At 42.2% G+C, this 26022-nt stretch overlaps 2 protein-coding genes across 3 annotated transcripts in view; both read left to right on the top strand.

The window, feature by feature from the left end:
• Window positions 1–4842, top strand: part of LOC120018088 (von Willebrand factor A domain-containing protein 5A-like) — a 30250-nt gene extending 25408 nt beyond the window's left edge. The window contains exons 19-22 of one of the 2 annotated variants that reach the window (XM_038961066.1): window positions 3178–3222; window positions 3445–3602; window positions 3806–3929; window positions 4202–4842. In XM_038961066.1, coding sequence (XP_038816994.1) covers window positions 3178–3222; window positions 3445–3602; window positions 3806–3929; window positions 4202–4281 — 407 coding nt within the window. In that variant the 3' untranslated portion in view covers window positions 4282–4842. The remainder of the gene's footprint in view (window positions 1–3177; window positions 3223–3444; window positions 3603–3805; window positions 3930–4201) is intronic. The other variant, XM_038961067.1, reaches the window with a different exon arrangement.
• A 1380-nt stretch (window positions 4843–6222) lies between these two features.
• On the top strand, window positions 6223–25020 carry LOC120018090 (von Willebrand factor A domain-containing protein 5A-like). Its single transcript, XM_038961068.1, has 18 exons — window positions 6223–6352; window positions 12313–12363; window positions 14153–14355; window positions 15097–15319; window positions 15653–15828; window positions 16023–16137; window positions 16373–16548; window positions 16732–16820; window positions 16978–17122; window positions 18246–18325; window positions 18763–18877; window positions 19031–19189; window positions 19407–19510; window positions 20248–20465; window positions 20687–20824; window positions 22250–22407; window positions 24161–24284; window positions 24562–25020. Exons 2-18 carry the CDS (start codon window positions 12321–12323, stop codon window positions 24639–24641), a joined length of 2346 nt encoding a protein of 781 aa, XP_038816996.1. The 5' UTR covers window positions 6223–6352; window positions 12313–12320; the 3' UTR covers window positions 24642–25020.
• Window positions 25021–26022: the final 1002 nt, after the last annotated feature.

Below are 26022 nucleotides of genomic sequence, written 5' to 3'. Positions count from 1 at the left end.
GAGATGTTGTTACCTACCCTCACCACCTGGGGGCGGCCCGTCAGGAAGTCCAGTACCCAGTTGCACAGGGTGGGGTCGAGACCCAGGGTCTCGAGCTTGATGACGAGTTTGGAGGGTACTATGGTGTTAAATGCTGAGCTGTAGTCGATGAACAGCATTCTCACATAGGTATTCCTCTTGTCCAGATGGGTTAGGGCAGTGTGGTTGCGATTGCGTCGTCTGTGGACCTATTGGGGTGGGTCTAGGGTGTCAGGTAGGGTGAAGGTGATATGGTCCTTGACTAGTCTCTCAAAGCACTTCATGATGACGGAAGTGAGTGCTACGGGGCGGTAGTCGTTTAGCTCAGTTACCTTAGCTTTCTTGGGAACAGGAACAATGGTGGCCCTCTTGAAGCATGTGGGAACAGCAGACTGGGATAAGGATTGATTGAATATGTCCGTAAACTCTGAGGACGCGGCTGGGGATGCCGTCTGGGCCTGCAGCCTTGCGAGGGTTAACACGTTTAAATGTTTTGCTCGCGTCGGCTGCAGTGAAGGAGAGTGTGAGTGTACTCTTGCCGAGGTGACTTGCTTGAGTCTTTCCGCCGGTGAAGACTACTTTCTCCTGGCGGTATACTTCACTGAGATGCCCCTCGACTTCAGGTCCTCCGCCGCCTCATCTGCATGCTCGTATGTAACCGGGTCAGTACACTTTTGCCGGGAATGGTGTTTAAAAGTGAATCCCTTTCTCTTTTAGTACCTTCTTGATAGGGGTGTATTCCTTACTTCCTTTTCAGTATGTCTCCCGTGTAGTCATGATCAAAGAACACTCGTTGGCCTTAGAAGTTATTAACAGGCTTTTTCCAGGCTGCACGGGGAAAAACGATGGATTTTGGTGGGACACAGCTGGGGGGGGGGTTTGAGGCCAGAACTCGGTGTGCTCTCTCGAGTACCAGGTCTGTGTCATCTTCAAGTATTTATTTGAATAGACCCTCCACGAATGTGGGCATCGAGTCTTTTTCTCTGCCCTCTGCCACGGAATAAAGTCTGTTATTACGATGTGAAAAACTGTCGAGTTCTGTCACTTTTGCCTGAAGTGCATGATGGCTTTTCAAAGACTGTACAAGTGCACCCTTGACTGCAGTGTTCTATGTGTCTGTTTCCCAAATGCGCTGATCTGCATCCCACATTATTGTAGATATGCTGTGAAGTTGTTATTTGTTTTCTTTGAGTTTGTGGTTAATGTCCATGTTGAACTCATTTTGTTATTTTCGTACATCTTCTCGAAGTTCCTCTTGAAAGCCTGTGAGCGCATTGCGCAAATCCTCCTTTATCACCTCGAAAATTAGGATACTTTTGCTGCTGTTAGCTTATTTGCGCTAGCATGAGCCATATCTGTTTAGTCTACGATTTTAGCTTCTCCTGACTTGTTACAAACTATTGTTGTAGCTCCACAACCTCTTCCTACTTTCTCCTTTTCCATTTTAACTTCTTATGGCTGCAGGGGCAGTATTGAGTAGCTTGGATGAAAGGTGCCCAGAGTAAACTGCCTGCTCCTCAGTCATAGTTGCTAATATATGCATATTATTATTAGTATTGGATAGAAAACACTCTGAAGTTTCTAAAACTGTTTGAATTATGTCTGTGGGTAACAGAACTCATATGGCAGGCAAAAACCTGAGAAGTTCCACTTCCTGTTTGGAATTTTTCTGAGGCTGGTAGTTTTTCAACCAAGCTCTCATTGAAATTACAGTGAGATATGGATGAGTTTTCACTTCCTATGGCTTCCACTAGATGTCAACAGTCAATAGAACTTTGTCTGATGACTCTGCTGTGAAGGGGGGCCGAAGGAGACAGGAATGAGTAACCAAAGCCATGAGGTGACCACGCGCGTTCACGTGGGAGGCAGCTCCGTTCCATCGCTCAACTGAAGTCAATGTCATTCTCCGGTTGGAACGTTATTCAAGATGTATGTTAACAACATTCTTAAGATTGATTCAATACATCGTTTGACATGTTTCTACTGACTGTTACGGAACTTTTGGACATTTCGTCACGTTATAGTGGATGCGCTTTGTGACTTTGGAATTGTTTACTAAATGCGCTACCCAAAGTAGCTAATTGGACATAAATAAGTGACATTATCGAACAAATCAAGCATTTATTGTGGACCTGGGATTCCTAGGACTGCATTCTGATGAAGTTCATCAAAGGTAAGGAAACATTTATCATGTATTTTCTGGTTTCTGTTGACTCCAACATGGCGGCTAATTTTACTATTGTTCCGTCTCAGATTATTGCATGGTTTGCTTTTTCCGTAAAGTTTTTTTTAAATCTGACACAGCGGTTGCATTAAGGAGAGGTATATCTATAATTCCATGTGTATAACTTGTATTATCATCTACATTTATGATGAGTATTTCTGTTGAAACGATGTGGCTATGCACTATCACTGGATGTTTTTGGAACTAGTGAATGTAACGCGCCAATGTAAACTCAGATTTTTTTTATATAAATATGAACTTTATCAAACAAAACATGCATGTATTGTGTAACATGAAGTCCTATGAGTGTCATCTGATGAAGATCATCAAAGGTTAGTGATTCATTTTATCTCTATTTGTGCTATTTGTGGCTCCTCTCTTTGGCTGGAAAAATTGCTGAATTTTTCTTTGAGTTGGTAGTGACCTAACAATCGTTTGTGGTGCTTTTGCTGAAAAGCCTATTTGAAATCGGACACTTTGGTGGGATTAACAACAAGAGTGCCTTTTAAAATGGTATAAGACACATGTATGTTTGAGGAATTTTAATTATGAGATTTCTGTTTGAATTTGGCGCCCTGCACTTTCACTGGCTGTTGTCATATCGATCCTGTTACCGGGATTGCAGCCATATGAATTAAAATGAGTTACTATAATGCTCAGAGTAAATACTTCAATTTAGGGGGAAAATACCCAACCAATGTGCAGTACGAAAAAAAAGGCAGCCATTGCCTAAGTTGCGTCACCGGAAGCCCTCTACAATACACATTTTATAGCTTTATCCTTTTCACATTTCATAGCTTTTACAGAAGTGTTGGAATCACATAATTAATATTGATAAATTTTTGATAGAAGTAAACTGTAATTGTATTATTTAGTTAATCAATTATTGATAGAATTGTGTTAATGGGAATATACAACGAATATATGTTTTTCAGGTGCTTGTGAAGTATTAGAATGTGACGAAGACTGTGATGAAGAAGGTAATTTGGGGCAGGTGTTAATGTCTGTTTTAACCTAATTCTAAATACCTGCAAATTGTTACTGTGTTTGATGCTCCCTACATTGTTATTTTTATTGTGACTTTATTACTCAAGCACAGCACAAGGATTTAACTGCAACGGTTAGGATTAGAGTTCGGGTTGAGGTATTAATCTACATTATGGAAGCATTTCGATTTCAATTATGTTATCCAATCCCAATAGACTTTGACTCTCCAGACCCAACCTCTAAGCCTGTGAGGGACCCTCTCCTCCAGCTGATCTCCCTTCAGAAGGCCTCTGGTTCCTGGGTCCTGGAGGCAGCGTTGGCTGAGGTGCTGGCGAAGACTGAGGAGGAGGTGTCCAAGCCAAAGCCTGCACAGGTAGGTCCACAGAAATAAACTGATATGGCGTTTCCACAGGCAGCAGGATGAACCGAAAATAGATGAGCATGCTGCAAGATGATGCACTCACACACAGTGTCTGCATGTGTGCTCTATAGAAAGACCATCAGATCTGGACAAAGGCATGAAGACCATTGAACTGAATCTCATGTCTCAGCGTCCTTATCTTCTGTCTCTGTCAGGTTGGCCAGGAGGTGTGGGCCACGGTTCTAGCCCTGGTATGGCTCTATGGTTTCAAGATGGAGGCTCAGGAGGATTGGCAGTTTCTGGCCATGAAGGCAGTATCATGGATCCAGGCTCAGAAAGGTAGCTATAGCTTACACTCATAGTCCTGGCAACTCTTGTCCTTCATCTGCCCTGATTTGGAAAGAAATTGTTCAGGTGAAAGCAATTTCCTAGTAGGGATCCACCATATTACTTAAATGACAAATATATTTATATTTTGAATATAATCATTCACAATACAATGTTGGTGGTATTTTGTCTTCAAACAAGTGTTGAAGATACATTTTGCCCATCCTTGCAACCATGATGCCACAGTATAATGATGCCTGTCCTGGTGATGTTGTGTGTTTCAGTGGCCAGTGTGTCTGAGTGTGTCCAGGCTGGAAACACCCTTCTGGGTTGCCAGGTGCAGAAAGACACCCTGGGACTCTGAGAGGTTTACCCTGCCAGTCCTTTCTCTGTCCCCCACACGCCCGCTACTCTACCTGGGGTGAGATATACACACAACCCTGCCTGCTCCTAGTCCCCTACTCCAAGCAAACTGGTGGAGCTAGCAACTGTACCGGCCTGAACAAGCCTAATTATCAAGCTGTTAGAGCCGATTTGGACATATTTGTATAAAAGACTGAACATACCGAGCTCCATGTACATTTCATTTGTGTAAATATATTAATGTATATGATGAAATATTATGTACGTACCTTTATGATTTATATTTACCTGATTGAGATATATTCATCTGTTGTTAGTGTAACTGTTAGCCCCCCACTCTTGCCCATTTCATTGTACTGTGTTAAGTGTGTTAGGATAAAGGCAGGAAGTTGGGCCTTCGGGGGAAGGAGTCCTTGCTAGATGCGGGAGCGGTATAGTTTTTTGACCATACAGACAGACAGACAGACATACAAACAGGTCATATTAAGTAATCTATGCTTTAAGTTGATTGGAGAATAATTTTTTTGTTAGAAATAAGAATAAAAAAATGTGTTGCACCATATCCCTGGATCTCATTGATTGTTTGGCCGTTTGGAAACCTTGAGTGTGGACTGTATGCGTACGAAACAACCCCGCTTCAGGCTTGGGCAGTGGCTATGGTAAAGAGGAAAGGAAGCCACTACACAACCTCTTACCTATGTTAGCCTATTGTCATTTACTGTTGGGACACTTATGTATTGGTTGTTATTAACATATCAACATGAATCTACGTGTTACATATACAGCTGTACTTGTTAGACTTTGCTTTGGTTATCACTTCCATATATGTAACGGATGTGAAATGGCTAGCTAGTTAGCGGGTACGCGCTAGTAGCGTTTCAATCAGTTACGTCACTTGCTCTGAAACCTATTAGTAGTGTTGCCCCTTGCTCTGCAAGGGCCGCGGCTTTTGTGGAGCGATGGGTAACGACGCTTCGTGGGTGACTGTTGTTGATGTGTGCAGAAGGTCCCTGGTTCGCGCCCGGGTATGGGCGAGGGGACGGTTTAAAGTTATACTGTTACATATAGACTACTGGAAACAATGTGTATGCAGTACTCGTCATCACTAACCAAAATGCTAGCCTTATGCTTGCTCCAAATGCTTGGTAAAATGCCTTCCCACTGGGCACAGTTGTCAATTCAACATCTATTCCACCTTGGTTCAATGTAATTTTATTTAAATAACGTGGAAACAACATTGATGCAACCAGTGTGTGCCCGGTGGGTTATTATTGTATGTATCCATTATCCATGTATATGGGGCCAAATGCATGCAGGAAGGAGGTGTGGACAATACAGAAAGCTAGATCAGTGCCTTTACTGTTTGATCATGTAACACTGTCTCTCTATATTCATGTAATTCCTCATATATGACTGCACTTGATTAAAATCTATCACAATCTACATCTTAATTGGTCATTGTATCTATTTTTTTAATGACTTCACTCTGTTCCTTCTGCATGGAACCTAGAATAGGAGTAGCCGAACCCTCCTGGAGAGTCACTGGGAGTGCAGGCTTTTGTTCCAGCCCTGCTTGAACACACCTGATTAATAGGGTCCATGAGGAGTGTTAGGTATGATGAGTAGGCTAGTAGACTCCATTAACGTCTTTTTAAGCCTAATACTCTGACAGTAGATAACCAATGAATTGACTAGCCATAAACACAATAACCATACAGATATGTTTAGTGTTCAGTCCATTGACGAATTGCTATAGCCAATAGAAATAAATGTCGAATAATACGTTTAAAGCATTAGGGTAGTAAAAACCCGCGCTACAGACGCAAGAACAACGATTGGTTGAATAGGCCCAATGTGACTTTTCACCAATGGTAAGGAAGATAGCAGGCGTGACTATGAACACTGGCCAATGAGTTGATTGCGCAATGTTTTCTATTGACGTTTATCTTTATAAACCAGGAAGAGGTAGCCTACTCGGATATTAATGCTACACGGAAGTAGAAACGGTGGGATTCTATCTCCAGGACCAGTAAAAGGAAATCATTGAAAACTAGCCTATCACATATGTAAAGGTAATATGTTACATAACTGCGTCGTTTATAGGATGATTCGCCTATTTATGTGAAAGCATTCAGGTTTTCAAAATATTGTACATTTTATCAGACATATTTTCAAATTACGTATTACCTACTTTGCTTATGATTGTCGGTGGCAAGAAATAGCCATTCAATTCGATATCATCCACATATCACACTATCCTTATTTTTTGGATGTTTGATTTAGGTTACTATAATAGACGCAATGACTGTGCAGAGCAACAAGCAAAGAGACCACGCCTTGGGGTCCGTTCAGTAGTGCGGAACGTTACAGAACGTTCAGAAATTGGTCATGTTGACGAGACCGGGGGCAATTGTGGTTTTGTGTGGTTTAAAAAAAAAAATGTAATCCGCAGAGCCCACTTGAACTGGTCCTGTCATTTTTTTATATAAGACACTGGGGGTACTTGGCTTATCCTCAGAGGGTACTTGAGAAGACTCATGAGACCATATGCTAACTGGTAAAATGCACTTCTGGGGGTACTTCAGTGGTACTCTGGACAGAACAAAATGTTCTTGTTGGTACATTAACCGAAAAAGGTTGGGAAACCACTGCTCTACAGGACAGCAAGGCTATTTTACATGTATTATTTGTGTAATTCATACCATCTTAAAGTTAAAATCACTTGTACTCATAATTTGGCTGCTTGGCTCATGATCATTGTATTACTGTGCTACAATTGCCCCCAACCCTAACAGTCATGACGGAACCTGATGTGCCTAGCAAGAGACAGCAATAGTCAAATGTCATTCATGTCAATGTTTATCCAACATATAGCTTGAATTGTTGGACGTTAATACTCAGGACCATACAATAAGAATACAAATGAAATACCTGACCTCTAAGTGGCAGGTAGGCCTACCTCCTGACATTATTGACTATTGCATTCCATCCTATTTGACCAGTTCAACCAGAGATTACACTGGCTGAACAGATATTGACATTATTGCATCAGGCTGCTGTGATTTCATTATTTGTTGTTCACAATAACTTCAAGCTTGGAAATGTCAAATTTTACACAAAGCATCTGTTGTATGAGGAATTACTGTCTGTTCTGGAAAGATATTGGAAACCAATATTGTATTACTGTACAAAGCAATGTTCTTTATCAGCAACCAGCAGTTATGGCGCATGATCAACCAGGGCTCGATACTGTGACCACAACAGTTGTATTTGTGACCATTTGACTTGGCAGTGCGACACACATTTTGAATTGGTCACAATGGTGCCAATGAGAAATGTACCTGGTCACGGTAGTTTTTAGTTAACAATTTGCTTTTCAAATTTTGATTAAAATGAAATTATGTATTTAAACAATAATGTGCAATTGGCCCAAATTGAACCAACCTTCTGAAGAAGCAACAACAGCACGGGAATGCTCCTGTCCGGGCGTGCATCAGGGCTCCACATACAGGGCTGCACAGTTATGCTAAACACTCCAGTGCAACACTGACTGTTAGTGCCTGTAAAGAAAAAATGTTCTTGTGTTAATGCTATTTTTAATCTAGGCTATGTAATTGATTAAAATACATGGATTCCCGATTATTAATCACAAGTGCGTTGCACACATATAAATCAGAGGTCATCAACTACATTCAGCCACGGCCGATATTTTTCTTGAGCGGATGGTCGTGGACCGTAACATAATTACCAATCATTTGAAGACTGCATATTGACCGCAAGAATCCCAAACAGATATATTTGACTAAAACAATCATTTGAAACCTTGCATACATTTGTGTACAATCACTTGGATTGATCTATTATGCGTGGGAATACTTGGGATGTCCAAAATTAAAATCACTAGGAGCTCATTTCATGGTGTTTTTACAGTTTTATATCCAACAATTAAAAAATATATTAAAAAATGAAAATTTAAGTTAGGGAACCCTGCAATAGTCTTTCTGGAATAGAGAATGCACAGCTTTCAAACGTTTTGGTTGTTGAGTGGCGTTGAAAGTGTTAAAAAGTGTTGGTTGAATATTTGCAATGCCAAATTCAGTCAACGGAATAAGCCTACCTTAAATTATATTTTGGCCTTAAAGTTCTACTGCTCCAATATAATTATGCTGTGATTTCATTTCAGATCAGTTTATATGATAGATGTTGCCGCTTTCATTTTGTTTCCCACTGTTTCAATTGAAGGGTGTTGCGCTAGTCTGTTGTGCTTGTTGAGGTAAAACCATGTGCGGTTATTATGAGCAAGACATCAAATGTTTGTTTCAACTTGGTTTTCCATACAAGCGCCTTGCGGTCAACTTGGTTTTCCATACAAGCGCCTTGACAGTATCTATGTCACCCCTGTTGATGAGGATGGAGTCTTGTCCAGCCTGGTTCCTCCTGAAGTCCACAATCAACTGCTTTATTTTGCTAATGTTGAAGGAGAGGTTGTTTACATGGCGCCACGCCAGCAGAGTGCCTACCTCCTCCCTGTAGTCTGTCACGTAGTTGATGGTAATCAGGCCTACTACTGTCGTGTCGTCAGCGAACTTGTGAACTTATGTTAGGCACGCAGTCGTGGGTACACAGGGAATATAGGAGGGGAATGAGTACGCACCCTGTGGGGCCCCCGTGTTGAGAATCAATGTCAAGGAGGTAATGTGACCTACATTCACCGCCTGGGGGGGTGAGCCGTCAGGAAGTCCAGGACCCAGTTCAGACCCAGGGCTGTCAGCTTTGTAATCAGCTTATAGGGCACTATGGTATTGAAGGCCGAGCTGTAGTCGATGAACAGCATCCTCACATATGTATCCCTTTTGTCCAGGTGGGTAAGGGCAGTGTGTATTGCAATGTCGATTGCGTCAATTTCTTTCTTTTCTTTGTTTGGAGAGCATGTGTCTGGTTTTTCCGTGATGTTCAATGTGTGAACGTGCGTGCTTGAGCATGTATAGATACACCTGGCCTGCTCGCCAAGATCTGGCCACACCTATTCTTTAGAAGTGCCTGTTTTGGGATGTTCACGTCTGTTCACGTTTGATAACTCAATGGGGAGGCTGCATTTGAGCCTAGGAGAACCCACATGTGCTTTGTATGGTTAGGACAGTTTTTTTTTTTTCTGATAAGAGGCCATTTTTCTTTTTGAATGCTCACATTTTAAAGTCAGAAGTTTGTAAATATAATTGAATTGTACATTTATCACATCACCAGCGCTGTGTAAATAAATCCAATATTCATTTGCACCTCTATCTGCCTGACTACTGCGGAATCTTTGTCCTTATGACTGCTACAAGGTCCCTATTTTACAGCAGTATGCTATTTATTTAGTCAGGCAATGCCCACATTATTCTGACATATTTAGAATGTAAAAAATAATAATCTGAATGTCAATTCATAATGCCATTGGGTAGGCCTGTTAAAACATGTTATTCTTATGGTGGTTATATATATATATATAAAGTAGTTAGTCTGCCTAATAAAGTGTATATATATATATATATATATATATATATATATATATATATATTGGCTATTAAAACAGTTACATTTTTAAATGTAGGTCCTTGAAAATTACAATTAAGTGCTTGAAAAAGTCCTTTAAAATTGTCTTGGCAATGTCTGTGTAAACCCTTCATTGTGGCTACTTGCTCAGCCCACAAATGAAAGCTCAAATCACCTGCTATTGAAATGATGCACTCATCATTCGCTTCCCTGTCACATCTTTACTCGGGCACAAGGGCATGCTAATTTAAAAGATGGCTTGTCATTATTAGGCAGGTTCTATATGGAATTCAGGCTCATTATGGGACACACGCCAGGTCATTGTCAATTATTTAAAAAAGTGAGACCAAATCATGTGCTTTGTGCAACAACTGAAAAAGTTGGTGTAGAGAAATGTTCCCTCTAAAGTGCGTAGTAGTGCGCAGAAGATATAAAGTACCTGTCAAAAGTTTGGACACACCTGCTCATTTAAGGGTTTGTCTTTATTTTTTACTATTTTCTACTGTATATCATCCCATGTATAGAACCACAAGATTGAACTTCACTCAACTTTCTAGAGTTTTCCCTGTTAACACTATCAACGTTTCCCTTTACTGTGTCAATTGTGATTGAATCAACACAATATTACCCACTATCAATTCAACATAACGAAACAAAACTAACTACGCAAGAGATTGTCATATGAAGAATTCATTAGAGTAGGATTCTATTGCGCACGACTGAGCCCATACTTTACACCGAACGGTGCGGCATAACTAATCAGAGCTGCAGTAGGCCTATATGCAATATTTGGATCTGTGCCATTTACTTTGAACTGGACTGTATTTAGAGTTGTGGTCTTGAGTAGATGCGCTTGTTTGGAGATCAAAGCGAGAGCAGCATGTAGCCACGTGTGCACATTTTGTTCATATCCTTTTTTAGTTGCTTCTACGTGCTTCTACACCTGCATTGCTTGCTGTTTGGGGTTTTAGGCTGGGTTTCTGTACAGCACTTTGAGATATCAGCTGATGTAAGAAGGGCTATATAAACACATTTGATTTGTTTTAGTTAGTGAGTTATTAGCCCAGTTAAAGATAATTTGTAGTCAGAAATAGGGAGTGATTGCTTCCTGCAAGAGCACAAAACATGTACATTTTTTGTGTTGTACTTTGAGACCGGCTTGAATACGCTAAGTAGCCTATAGGCAGAGGTTAGCATAATTTGTCTGATTCTCTGTAATAATGGTTTGGGAATAATAATGCATTTTATTTTGAAAAGTGGTTTCTTGCATCGAAACACAACATGAGAGTAATTGTCACCTCCTTGTCTGAAGGACAAGTGGATAAACAGGTAAATGTCAAGCTCTTGTTAGGGTTGCGTCAATTCACTCTGGTATAAGGATAAGTATGACAGAGTCACCGATTGTATGCTATGTATTTTTTATTAACTAAGCAATAAATGGTAAATGCAATTTTCGTATATACGGGTTCAATGTATCATCACGCAGGATAAGACAGAGAACTGACTTGTTCCTGACAAAGACATTATAATATACTCTGACAGAGTTAGTTCCTGCTTCCGAGCCGGCCTGTCACAGAGTAGAGACTGGGCGTGGTTTAGACTCACCCAGCCTATCGCCGGCGCTCAGGCTAGTCCTAGCCTCTTTGCGCTCTTTGGTGTCCCGGCGCTGTTGCTGTGTAGATTACGCTCCCTCACCCCAGAGACTGAGGTCAGACAGCTCTGCAACATTGTCTGAGCTATTTGCACCTGCATACAAAAGCACACTGTTCTCGCTCAAGGCTAACCACAGCTTCCCAGCACACTTATCTGGGGCTAACTGTTACTTCCAGCACACACACACAGACACCCAGGCGCCCAGGCCAACAGTTGCTAATATTCAATCACATGTGATATAGTATTGGGTTATAGTGCATAACTCAGAACCTCACACTCTGCATGTTTAAAAAAAAATAAAGTCTCATGGAATGAAGCCTACATTGAACACCACTCATTGGCTGCTACTGTAGGCTGAATGATAGAACAGCTACTTCCATGTTAAAATGTTATGGGATACATTTTCTCATTGTTTTTGATGGTAGGCCACTCTGGTAGGCCTACATTATGATCAAATAGCCACAGTAGCCTACTTGGCCACTGTTAAAACTGTATCTTAAAGTGGGTACAGCCTCGGTGTTCATAATTAAACGCGCGCTGGAAGTTACACAGTATTTAAAAAATGTTCCAGTTTGCGTTCAGCAGACTTAAAATTTGCTCAGTGCCTCAAAAAATATTTTGAGGGAACATTGTTGTAGAGCCCTGCCAACATGGTTAGATAAACCTCTCAATTACTGTCATCCTACTGTCAGTAGTTGCATTCTGTGGCTGCCTTTATAAAACAATTTATCATAGACACTTGGCATATTACCATTAACTGTTTACTGTTGCACGGCAATTAAACTTTATTAACGTAAGACGCCCGTAAAAGGACAATGATATGACACCTGACTTCTCCATACAGGAGCCAAAATGGTGAACTGCTGTGGATTGGTAACTGTCAAGAATGAACCAGGTACGGTTTGAAAGCATAAATGATTGTTTACTTCCTGTGTCTGTTTCTCTTCCTTTTTTATTAAATAAATACTTCAGAACATTTCACCACCTTTACAGTTGAAGTCGGAAGTTTACATACACTTAGGTTGGAGTTATTAAAACTCGTTTTTCAACCACTCCACACATTTCTTGTTAACAAACTATAGTTTTGGAAAGTCAGTTAGGACATCTACTTTGTGCATGACACAAGTCATTTTAACAACAATTGTTTACAGACAGATTATTTCACTTGTAATTCAGTGTATCGCAATTCCAGTGGGTCAGAAGTTTACATACACTAAGTTGACTGTGCCTTTAAACAGCTTGGAAAATTCCAGAAAATGATGTCATGGCTTTAGAAGCTTCTGATAGACTAATTGACATCATTTGAGTCAATTGGAGTTGTACCTGTGGATGTATTTCAAGACCTACGTTCAAACTCAGTGCCTCTTTGCTTGACATCATGGGAAAATCTAAAATAAATCAGCCAAGACCTTAGAAAAAAAAAGGTAGACCTCCAAGTCTGGTTCATCCTTGGGAGCAATTTCCAAATGCCTGAGGGTACCACGTTCATCTGTACAAACAATAGTACTCAAGTATGAACACCATGGGACCACGCAGCCGTCATACCGCTCAGGAAGGAGACGCGTTCTGTCTCCTAGAGATGAATGTACTTTGGTGCGAAAAGTGCAAATCAATCCCAGAACAACAGCAAAGGACCTTGTGAAGATGCTGGCGGAAACAGGTACAAAAGTATCTATATCCACAGTAAAACGAGTCCTATATCGACATAACCTGAAAGGCTGTTCAGCAAGGAAGAAGCCACTGCTCCAAAACCAGCATTAAAAAAGCCAGAATACAGTTTGCAACTGCACATGGGGACAAATATCGTACTTTGTGGAGAAATGTCCTCTGGTCTGATGAAACAAAAATAGAGCTGCTTGGCCATAATGACCATTGTTATGTTTGGAGGAAAAAGGGGGTGGCTTGCAAGCCGAAGAACACCATCCCAACCGTGAAGCACGGGGGTGGCAGCATCATGTTGTGGGGGTGCTTTGCTGCAGGAGTGACTGGTGCACTTCACAAAATAGATGGCATCATGAGGCAGGAAAATTATGTGCATTTTTTGAAGCAACATCTCAAGACATCTGTCAGGAAGTTAAAGCTTGGTCGCAAATGGGTCTTCCAAATGGACAATGACCCCAAGCATACTTCCAAAGTTGTGGCAAAATGGCTTAAGGACAACGAAGTCTAGGTATTGGAGTGGCCATCACAAAGCCCTGACCTCAATCCTATAGAAAATGTGGGCAGAACTGAAGAAGTGTGTGCGAGCAAGGAGGCCTACAAACCTGACTCAGTTACACCAGCTCTGTCAGGAGGAATGAGCCAAAATTCACCCAACTTATTGTGGGAAGCTTGTGGAAGGCTACCTGAAACGATTGACCCAAGTTAAACAATTTAAAGGCAATGCTACCAAATACTAATTGAGTATATGTTTACTTCTGACCCACTGGGAATGTGATGAAGGAAATAAAAGCTGAAATAAGTCATTCTCTCTACTATTATTCTGACATTTCATATTCTTAAAATGAAGTGGTGATCCTAACTGACCAAAACAGGGAATTTTTATTAGGATTAAATGTCAGGAATTGTGAAAAACTGAGTTTAAATGTATTTGGCTCAGGTGTATGTAAACTTCTGATTTCAACTGTATATTGTTTTTCACAAAATAAAAAATATGTTGCTCCATCCATCCCTCCTTCTCTCAGTGCCTCTGAAGAGTATTGCTGTGGAAGTGAGTGTGCAGGGGCATGTGGCCACTGTGAGCTCCACTCTGCAGTATGAGAACCAGGAGCAGAGCCCTCTGGAGGCCATCTTTGTTTTCCCTCTGCCGGGAGAGGCTGCTGTCTGCAGGTTCAGCGCCAAGATAGGACAGACTGAGGTGGTGGCTGAGGTTCAGGAGAAACAGAAGGTGAGGAGAGATGACAAGTCAATAATGAGACAAATGCAACTATAGACATATTTTTTATGACATTTTCTGAGATCTACAAAAGTATAATTTATTGCAGGATTTGGGTTAATTTCACATTAATACCAATCAATAACATGTTAGTACAAGTGTTGTTACTAGTGTAATTATAGCGTTACTACACAGTTTAAGAGAAACTTGGTGTAAAATGTTACGGGCCAGCTAACCTGGCCCCATTTCCATCAAGGCAACCTAATAATCCCTTCATTCCTAATTGGCAAATATCACTCCTCGCCTCTCCACCATGAGATCTGGTGTGTGGTGAGCGTTCTGGTACAAAACGGTTGCTGTGCATCACCCAGGTGGGTACCACACATTGATGGTGGATGAGATGAGTTTCCCCCTTACTATGTAAAGTGCTTTTGGTACCTCAGTTGGTAGAAAGGCTCTATATAAATCCAATCCATAACTTATTATTATCACTTTATGGTTAACCAGCAGTCTATGACCTAGTGGGCTTCAAAAGTTATTCAGATGTTTGTTGACAGCTCTCTGCTCTCAGTATTAGACATTGACCCTGTAAAACTGGTTCCCAACCTACTGCTTTGTCAAAGCGACTCTCTGTCAAACCCCATTGACCTGACTAGTGTCAGTCAGACAGCACATTCCCCTGGATGTATGCTACTGTACTATACTGTGTGTCAGGTTGATGATGCGTCCCTGTGTTCCTCTGTCCCTCCTCAGGCACAGGAGCAGTATGATGATGCATTGAGCTCGGGACAGCAGGCCTTCCTATTGGAGGAGAGTGATGAGAGCCCGGACGTGTTCAAGCTGAGTGTGGGAAGTCTGCCTCCAGGGGAGAAGGCCTCTGTCAGCCTGGACTATGTGACAGAGCTGGCTGTACAGGCTGACGACGGCCTGAGGCTCTGCCTGCCCGCCGTGCTCAACCCCCGCTACCAACCCCAGGGTAAGAACATGGGCCCCTGTATAGAGACACAAACCACTAATACATCATAGGGCACTGCAAAACAAAGTAAAAACCTTGTGGGCAGCAGTGTGACTATGAACCAGTACCTGGTCCCATAGGGCAGTGGTCTTCAGTCCTGCTATTGGAGACCCACAGGGGATGGTGCATGCTTTAGTTACAGTCCCGTTTTAATGAATTAATCATTATTGAATTAATCAAGGTCTTGGTGAGTTGTTGATGAGATGAAAGAAGTGTTAGTGCTGGGCTGGAACAAAAACATTTTAATCTGTGGGTCTCTCTCTCCCCTCTCTCCCTCACCCATCTCTCTCTAAGGGTCAGACAGTGGTAGTGGTGGCAGTGCCCAGGTGTCCTCGGTGCCCGCTGGTTCTGTCCCCTACAGTCTGTCCCTCAGTGCCCATGTGTCGTCCCCTCATCCCATCTCTAGAGTAGAGTCCAACTGTCCCCTGGACCCACTCAACTACCTCAACACAGAGAAAACCCAAGCCACGGTACTGTGTGTGTGTGTGTGTTCATATGCATGTGTAAGTGTGTTGCTTTACGTACGTACGTATGAATGTGTACACTGTGTGTATGTCTGTGTGCTTGCACTCTCACTAGCACCATAAACCATCAGAATCCTTCATAGTTGTTCAATTCCCTCTCTGACTGCTCTACCTTCATGTGAATGTTGTTCTAACTGCAGGTCAGTCTGGCTGCAGGTCATCAGTTTGACCGGGATGTTGAGCTGTTGTTGTATTACCAAGACACCCATCAGCCTACTGCTATAGTAGAGGCAGCACAGGCTTCTGCCAAGCCAGGTGAGGGGGGTGGGTGTACTCTGTTGTAGATTGGTGTATATGAGATCAATGAGTAGTCTAGTTTACTACCTTCATTCATGTTTACAGAGAGGGACATGGTGAGACTGAAGGAGAGGCGTCCTCTAGAAATGGAGAATAACTGTTGGACACTTATTTCTTTCTCTCGTTCTCTTTCTCTCGCCCTCACGCTTTCTCTCTTTCTCTTTCTCTCTCTCTCTCTCTCTCTCCCCCCCAGGCTCTCTGATGGGTGACCCAGTGGTCATGCTGAGCTTGTACCCAGAGTTTCCCAAGGATGTGATGTCATCTATGACCTCACACGGGGAGTTCCTGTTCGTAGTGGATCGCTCTGGCAGCATGGAATGCCCCATGCACCTTGGGTCTGGGTCACAGGACCGTATTGGTAGTGCCAGGGTATACACACACACACACAGCAACCCTATTCTAATAAATGAACAGCTCAATCTGCACAGGATTCACCACTAGGTAGTTTGGAGTTAAATCCAGTACACTGTGGTTACTCTGTACTAGTTCTTTAAGACTGTCCTATAAGGTTTATTGAAGAGTAAAGACACTTGTTGGACTTCTCTCTTGCAGGATACTCTGCTGCTCTTGCTGAAAAGCCTGCCAATGGGCTGCTACTTCAACATCATCGGCTTTGGGTCCAGTTATGAGTCCTTCTTTTCGTGAGTGTTTTCTCCTTCCAACCCCTGTTTCAATCATGTTTACATCTAATAATTTGCAGCAGGTAGGGGAAGGATTCAAATGTCCATGGCTTGGGTCTGTAATATGTTGTGGTGATGACCCTTTGACCTTGTGTGTGTGTGTCTATCTGGATGTCAGTAAGAGTGTGGAGTACAGCCAGAAGACTATGGATGAGGCTCTGCAGAAGGTGAAAGAAATGAGGGCTGACCTGGGAGGTACAGAGATCCTCCAGCCTTTAAAACATATCTACAGCCAGCCCTGCCTCCCCGACCAGCCCAGACAGGTAGCTAACACACCTTACATACCTTACAGTGCCTTAGACCGAGTGGCGCAGCGGTCTAAGGCACTGCATCTCAGTGCTAGAGGCGTCACTACAGACCCTGGTTTGATTCCAGGCTGTATCACAACCGGCCGTGATTGGGAGTCCCACAGGGCGGCGCACAATTGGCCCAGCGTTGTCCGGATTAGCGTTTGGCCGGGGTAGGCTGTCATTGTAAATAAGAATTTGTTCTTATCTGACTTGCCTAGTTAAATAATAATAATTTACACACAAACACTGCCATAGAGAAATGTCTGTCCTTTCTGTAACGATGCTTCCATTGAAACAGAACCTCATGCGTTGCTTTACTGTGGGTTATACAATGACATTATGGATGTTTTTTGTCAGCTGTCCAGCCAAAGTGATAGTTCAAATTATCTAGATGAAAATAATTGTGTGCAATGTTATCAGGTAACAATAATGTAAATGCCTCTGCTAAAGCCTGCCACCGTATCCTCCAACAGACATTTCTTTAGAAGTTTCTGAATGTCCTTGTATCTACTTTACTTAGTTTTGTTTATGCATACGTGTATAGATGACGCAATGTATAACGACTGTTACCCAAAATATAGATGATGTAATGTATTTTTGATGACGCCAAAGGAACCACTGTACCATGTTTGACTAGGTTTGTTTTTTAGTGTCTCAACTATCTGAGTGGTCAACAAAAATCTGTCAGTTATTGTATCATTGTGGAGTGGCATTTTTTATATTTTTTTCTAATCACCTCACTCATTGGCCTTCTAGGGCTGGCTGGCTGTGATTCATACAGGTTCCTCCTGAAACACCTGAAACTCCTCCCACCTTTCCATGTGTAACACGCAGGATATGAACCCTGGTCTCCCACGGGAGCAACCAATGTCTTAGACCATGAGGGAATTCCCTTTTGGGCTTTGGGCATGTTTAGTTACAGAGTAACACCCTAGCAAACAGTGTATTTTGAGTGTGGTATTTACAGTAACATGCCTGGCTTACTGGGACAGCAAATAGACCTGTGTTTTTGGTTACTAAGGAAACATTCTCAGTATACTTCAGTGCTGCACGTACATTATTTAATGTTGAGACATACCCGCTCTGTCCTCCACAGCTCTTCTTGTTCACTGACGGTGAGGTGGGGAACACCAAGGAAGTCCTGGATCTGGTGAAGACGAATGCCGGTTCTCACAGGTGGGCCCACAAGCACTGTTTCCCCTATCATTACCTAGTTGGGGCAGAGATCCCAGCTCTGTCACCTCCCACCTGAAAGAATTCGACTAACTGGTTTTAATAGAGAGTTTGTTACAGAACCCATTGCACCTGTCTGGAAAGTAAAGCTCTAACCACTGGTCTTTTTGACTCAAAAGATGAATTGTAAAACCCAATCTAAAGTAAACCTACCCAACCTGTCTGTGAGCAGCAGTGTGGGACAGTTCTGTAGGTTAGGGTTTTTCACCCCTGTTAGAAAACAAAAGCTTTTGTATTGATGATTCTTCCTGTACAGTTATGTGTTTTCAGTCACCCCACGAGGACAAGAAAATTATACAAGTGATATGGATTTGGTTGATAGACTTTTTTTGGTATTTGATAACAACAATAATAGTGTTTCCTGGGTGTGTCCCTGTCAGGTGTTTCTCCTTTGGGATCGGGGAGGGGGCCAGCACTGCTCTCATTTCTGGGGTGGCCAAGCAGGCCAGAGGGTACGCACAGTTTATCACAGGACAGGACAGGATGCAGCCCAAAGTAAGAGAGCTTATCAGTGTGTGTGCATGTGTAAAGTGAGGGCTCTATTGGCTACAAACATTTTCATCACCTCCCTTATTCTCTTGTTTTTCTCTTTCCTTTTTTAATTACATTATTTACCACTTTCCCACCTCCTTCACTCTCCTCCCTCAGGTGATGCAGTCCCTCCGGTTTGCCCTGCAGCCAGCTGTGGTGGACATCTCAGTCAAGTGGAATGTCCCAAAGGGGGTCTCTGTCACCCCTCTGTCTCCACCAATCAGAGTGGTCTTCCAGGGCCAAAGGGCACTTCTGTATGCCCAGCTCACTGGGGAGGTGAGGACTCTGCCTTCTACTGTTATGAATGTTAATATTGTTTAACATACTGTATGTCAATGTTCAAATGACACTGGTAAGGTCATAACTTATTTGCAAGACAAGAATTTTTTGGGTCACGGTCCACGTGTTTTTACTAAACTCTGTATTTCCTTGTTTTCTTTCTCTCGTTCTGTCTGTCTCTTTCTCGCTCTCTCTCATTCTCTCCCCTGCTCAGAGCTCAGGGGACACAGAGGGCTCGGTGATAGTGAAGTACAGCCTGGCCAAGCAGCCTGTTGAGAACCAGCTGAGCTTCAGTCTTAAGCCTGCAGAGGACACTGGGTAAAAACAACACTGCAGGCCTTGGTCAGATGCATTAAGGGAATGTGCCACTATTTTCAGGCAACACTGCTATGACACTCCATTAATAGAAACTGTGCCAGCACTTCTAATGCATTTCAGCTATGTAGTATGATTTTATATAGTTCTGTAGGTACCCCCATCTTATCATCGACCCTCGTCTCCCCCCACTCCATCGTCTTAATCTCTCTATCCCTCCTCTCCCACACTCCACTGTCTTAATCTCTATATCCCTCCTCTCCCTCACTCCACTGTCTTAATCTCTCTATCCCTCCTCTCCCACACTCCACTGTCTTAATCTCTATATCCCTCCTCTCCCCCACTCCACTGTCTTAATCTCTCTGTCCCTCCTCTCCCCCACTCCATCGTCTTAATCTCTCTATCCCTCCTCTCCCACACTCTACTGTCTTAATCTCTATATCCCTCCTCTCCCCCACTCCACTGTCTTAATCTCTCTGTCCCTCCTCTCCCTCACTCCACTGTCTTAATCTCTCTATCCCTCCTCTCCCCCACTCCACTGTCTTAATCTCTCTGTCCCTCCTCTCCCTCACTCCACTGTCTTAATCTCTCTATCCCTCCTCTCCCCCACTCCACTGTCTTAATCTCTATATCCCTCCTCTCCCACACTCCACTGTCTTAATCTCTCTGTCCCTCCTCTCCCACATCTAACTCTTATCTCTCTCTTTCCTCTACCTCTTCTCTCTATCCCTCCTCTCCAGAATGACCGTCCACAGGCTGGGTGCTCGAACCCTGATCCAATCCCTGGAGGTGGAAGAGAGAGAGCAGGATGGTGAGAAGGAGGGAGTGAAAGAGAAGGTGATAGAGCTCAGCGTCCAATCAGGAGTGAGCAGTGCCTTTACTGCCTTCATCGCTGTCCACAAAGGAGATGGAGAGGCCCTGCATGGACAGCTGCTACGCAGACAAGTCCCGACGCCAAGTGAGTGAGTGTTTGTGTGACGGGGAGAGGCTGTGCAAGGAAATTATTTTATGCAGATATGTAAACAGCGCTAAATAAATGGTAACCGCGAGCTGAAGTGTCTCAAACTGTGCCCCCTGCACGTGTAAGACGGAATCCTCATTGTTTAGTCATTAATGTGTTCGGTGCGTGTACCTTCATGTTTGTAACCCAGTGACCTGTGTTTTTCCCTTCTTTCTCAGTGTTGTATCACAGCCCCATGCCCAAGATGATGTTGTGTGATATGGCTCAGTGCAGCCCCATGCCCATGATGATGGGGTGTAGTCTGCAGATGAAAATGAGGTCCCCAGTCAAGTTAAAGTTGAGCAAAAAGAGTAAAGGTCAGCACCGAGTCTATTTGTTTAAGAAACAAGTTACATGTCTCTATTTCAATATGCTTACGTATCACTATTATGAGTTAATACTAAACCCTGTTAATATGATCCCTGTTCAGTTGTATTAAGATTGTGATCTTATGGGTTCATGTTTAAAGTCTGCATGTTTTGAATAAACTACATGTTTTATTCATTTCAGGGTTAATTCAAATAATAAAATTTTACAAAATGTGTATTGACACACTTCATAACTTTTACAGAAATGTTGGAATCAACATTGTTAATGTTGAATTATACTAAACAAAAATATAAAACGCAACATGCAACAATTTTAATAGATTTTACGGAGTTACAGTTCATATGAGGAAACCAGTCAATTTTAAATGCATCTAATATATTGATTTTACATGACTGGGAATATAGATATGCATCTGTTGGTCACAGATGCCTTTAAAAAAAAATGGGCCTCAGGATATCGTCACGGTATTTTTGTGCATTCAAATTGCCATCGATAAAATGCAATTGTGTTCGTTGTCCGTAGCGTCTGCCTGCCAGTACCATAACCCCACCGCCACCATGGGGCACTCTGTTCACAACGTTGACATCAGCAAATCACTCACCCACACAACGCCATACACGTGGTCTGCAGGTTGTGAGGCCCTTAGGACGTACTGCCAAATTTTCTTAAACGGCGTTGGATGCGGCTTATGGTAACATTCAATTATCTGGCAACAGCTCTGGTGGACATTCCTGCAGTCAGCATGACAATTGCATGCTCCCTCAACTTGAGACATCTGTGGAGTTGTATGAAAAAACTGCACATTTATTGTCCCCAACACAAGGTTCACCTGTGTAATGATCATGCTGTTTAATCAGCTTCTTGATATGCCACACCTGTCAAGTGGATGGATTATCTTGGCAAATGGGAAATTCTCACTATCAGGGATGTAAACCAATTTGTGCACAACATTTTATTTGAGCTTACCAAAAATTTCCGGCATCTTTTATTTCAGCTCATGAAACATGGGACCAACACTTTACATGTTGCGTTTATATTTTTGTTCAGTGTATTTTGGGTAGAAGTACTGTAATGTTGAATTGTGATCTTTAATAGATAGACTTTTGTTAGTGGGAATGTACGACACTAACATAAACAATTTTAAGGGTTAATGTCTGTGTTAACCTAATTCCAAATACCTGTTATTCACATGGGAATTGTAACACTGTTTGATGCTCCTCAGTGTTCTATTTATTGTGATTGTATTACTCAAGCACAGCACAAGGATTTTACCGCAACTGTTAGGATTCTGGTTAGGGTTAGGGTGACCCAGTTAGCCACTGGCGCTATAATGGAACAGTTAAGGTATTAGGTATGTAATCATTTAGATAATTTGTAACTGTTCTAACCATTAAGTTGTCCAATCCCATTAGACTTTGACTCTCCAGCCCCAACCTCTAAGCCTGTGAGGGACCCTCTCCTCCAGCTGATCTCCCTTCAGAAGGCCTCTGGTTCCTGGGTCCTGGAGGCAGGGTTGGCTGAGGTGCTGGCGAAGACTGAGGAGGAGGTGTCCAAGCCAAAGCCTGCACAGGTAGGTCCACAGAAATAAACAGATGCCAGGGTTTTTCTTTGTTTTTACTATTTTCTACATTTTAGAATAATAGACAAGACATAAACACTATGAAATAACACATGGAATCATGTAGTAACCATAAGTGTTAAACAAATCAAAATATATTTTAAATTCTTCAAAGTAGCCACCCTTTGCCTTGATGACAGCTTTGCACACTCTTGGAATTCTCTCAACCAGCTTCACCTGGAATGATTTTCCAACAGCATGTAAGGAGTAACCACATATGCTGAGCACTTGTTGGCTGCTTTTCCTTCACTCTGCGGTCCAACTCATCCTTAACCATCTCAATTGGGTTGAGGTTGGGTGATTGTGAAGGCCAGGTCATCTGATGCAGCACTCCATCTCTCTTCTTCTTGGTCAAATATCCCTTACACAGCCTGGAGGTGTGTTGGGTCATTGTCCTGTTAAAAAACAAATTATACTCCCACTAAGCGCAAACCAGATGGGATGGCGTATCGCTGCAGAATGCTGTGCTAGCCATGCTGGTTAAGTGTGCCTTCAATTCTAAATAGATCAGACCGTGTCACCAGCAAAGCACCATCACACCCCCTCCATGCTTCACGGTGGGAACCACACATGCGGAGATCATCCGTTCATCTACTCTGCGTTTCACAAAGACCCGCCGGTTGGAACCAAACATCTCAAATTTGGATTCATCAGACCAAAAGACAGATTTCCACCGGTCTAATGTCCATTGCTCGTGTTTCTTGGCCCAAGCAAGTCTCTTCTTCTTATTGGTGTCCTTCAGTAGTGGTTTCTTTGCAGCAATTCGACCATGAAAGCCGGATTCACGCAGTCTCCTCTGAACAGTTGATGTTGAGATGCGTCTGTTACTTGTACTCTGTGAAGCATTTATTTGGGCTGCAATTTCTGAGGCTGGTAACTCTAATGAACTTATCCTCTGCAGCATAGGTAACTCTGGGTCTTCCTTTCCTGTGGCGGTCCTCATGAGAACTATTTTCATCATAGCGCTTGATGGTTTTTGTAACTGCACTTGAAGAAACTTTAAAAGTTCTTGAAATTTTCCAGATTGACCCTCTTTCATGTCTTAAAGTAATGACGGACTGTTGTTTCTCTTTGCTTATTTGAGCTTTTCTTGCCATAATATGGACTTGGTATTTTACCAAATAGGGCTGTCTTCTGTATACCACCCCTACCATGTCACAACACAACTGATTGGCTCAAACGCATTAAGAAGGAAATAAATTTCACAATTTCACTTTTAACAAGGCTCACCTGTTCATTGAAATGCATTCCAGGTGACTACCTCATGAAGCTGGTTGAGAGAATGCCAAGAGTGTGCAAAGCTGTGATCAAGGCAAAGGGTGGCTACTTTGAAGAATCTCAAAAACAAATCAAAATATATTTTATGTTACTTTTTAGGTTACTACATGATTCCATATGTGTTATTCCATAGTTTTGATGTCTTCACTATTATTCTACAATGTAGAACGTAGTAAAAATAAAGAAAAACCCTTGAATGAAGAGGTGTGTCCAACCTTTTTAACTGATACTGTATATTATGAGCATGCTGCAAGATGATGCACTCAGAGTATCTGCACGTGCACTCTATAGAAAGACCATCAGCTCTGGACAAAAGCATGATGAACATTGAATTGAATGTCCCCATGATACCCATGTCTCAGTGTCCTTATTTTCTGTTTCTCTCTCCATCTGTCTGTCTCTCGCTCTCACTCTCTCCCTCACTCAGGTGGACCAGGAGGTGTGGGCCACAGTTCTAGCCCTGGTATGGCTCTATGGTTTCAAGATGGAGGCTCAGGAGGAGTGGCAGTTTCTGGCCATGAAGGCAGTATCATGGATCCAGGATCAGAAAGGTAGCTATAGCTTACTCTCATAGTCCTGGCAACTCTTGTCCTTCATCTTCCCTGATTGGAAAGAAATTGTTTAGGTGAAACTAATTTCCTAGTAGGAATCTACCATACTGTATTACTTAAATGACAAATATATTTACATTTTGAGTATTATCATTCACAATACAATGTTGGTGGTATTTTGTCTTCAAACAAGTGTTCCAGATACATTGTGCCAATCCTTGCCACCATGATGCTACAGTATAATGATGCCTGTCCTGGTGATGTTGTGTGTTTTCAGCGACCAGTGTGTCCGAGTGTGTCCAGGCTGGAAATAACCTTCTGGGTTGCCAAGTGCAGAAAGACACCCTGGGGCTCTGACATGTTCACCCTCCCAGTCCTCTCTCTGTCCCCCATACACCTGCTACTCTACCTGGGGTGAGATATACACGCAACCCTGCCTGCTCCTAGTCCCCTCCTCCAAGCAAACTGGTGGAGCTAGCAACTGTACTCGCCTGAACAAGCCTAATTATCAACCTCTTACCTATATTAGCCTATTGTCATTTACTGTTGGGACACTTATGTATCTCAATGTATTGGTTGTTATTAACATATCAACATTCATCTACGTGTTACATATACAGCTGTACTTGTTAGACTTTGCTTTGGTTATCAATTCCATATAGACTACTGGAAACAATGTGTATGCAGTACTTGTCATCACTAACCAAAATGCTTGATAAAAGGCCTTATTATTGTATGTATGCATTATCCACATATATGAGGCCAAATGCATGCAGGGAGAAGTTGTGGATAATATGAAAAGCCAAATGAGTGCCTATCCGGGTGCCTTTACTGTGTGATCATGTAACACTTTCTCTGTATTCATGTAATTCCTCATATACACTACCGTTCAAAAGTTTGAGGTCACTTAAATATTTTCTATTTTTTTTTAAAGAAAAGCACATTTTTGTCCATTTAAAATAACATCAAATTGATCAGAAATAGTGTAGACATTGTTAATGTTGTAAATGACTATTGTAGTTGGAAACGGCTGATTTTTAATGAAATATCTACATAGGCGTATAAAGGTCCATTATCAGCAACCATCACTCCTGTGTTCCAATGGCACATTGTGTTAGCTAATCCAAGTTTATAATTTTAAAAGGATAATTGATCATTAGAAAACCCTTTTCCAATTATGTTAGCACAGCTGAAAACTGTTGTGCTGATTTTAAAGAAGCAATAAAACTGGCCTTCTTTAGTCTAGCTGAGTATTTCTAAGTTACCCCAAACTTTTGAACGGTAGTGTACACCACCGGTCAAAAGTTTGGACACCCCTACTCATTCAAGGGTTTTTATTTATTTTTACTATTTTCTACATTGTACAATAATGAATAATGAAGACATCAAAACTATGAATTAACACATGGAATCATCTAGTTACAATAAAAGTGTTAAACAAATCACAATGTGAGATTTTTCAAAGTAGCCACCCTTTGCCTTGATGACAACTTTGCACACTCTTGGCATTCTCTCAACCAGCTTCACCTGGAATGCTTTTCCAACAGTCTTGAAGGACTTCCCACATATGCTGAGCACTTGTTGGCTGCTTTTCCTTCACTGCGGTCTGACTCATCCCAAACCCTCTCAATTTGGTTGAGGTCTGGGGATTTTGGAGGCCAGGTCATCTGATGCAGCACTCCATCACTATCATCCTTGTTAAAATAGCCCTTACACAGCCTGGCGGTCTGTTGTGTCA

The sequence above is a fragment of the Salvelinus namaycush genome, chromosome 23 (assembly GCF_016432855.1).
Source record: "Salvelinus namaycush isolate Seneca chromosome 23, SaNama_1.0, whole genome shotgun sequence".
Lineage (NCBI taxonomy): Eukaryota > Metazoa > Chordata > Actinopteri > Salmoniformes > Salmonidae > Salvelinus > Salvelinus namaycush.
This window is presented reverse-complemented; position numbering and strand designations above follow the sequence as displayed.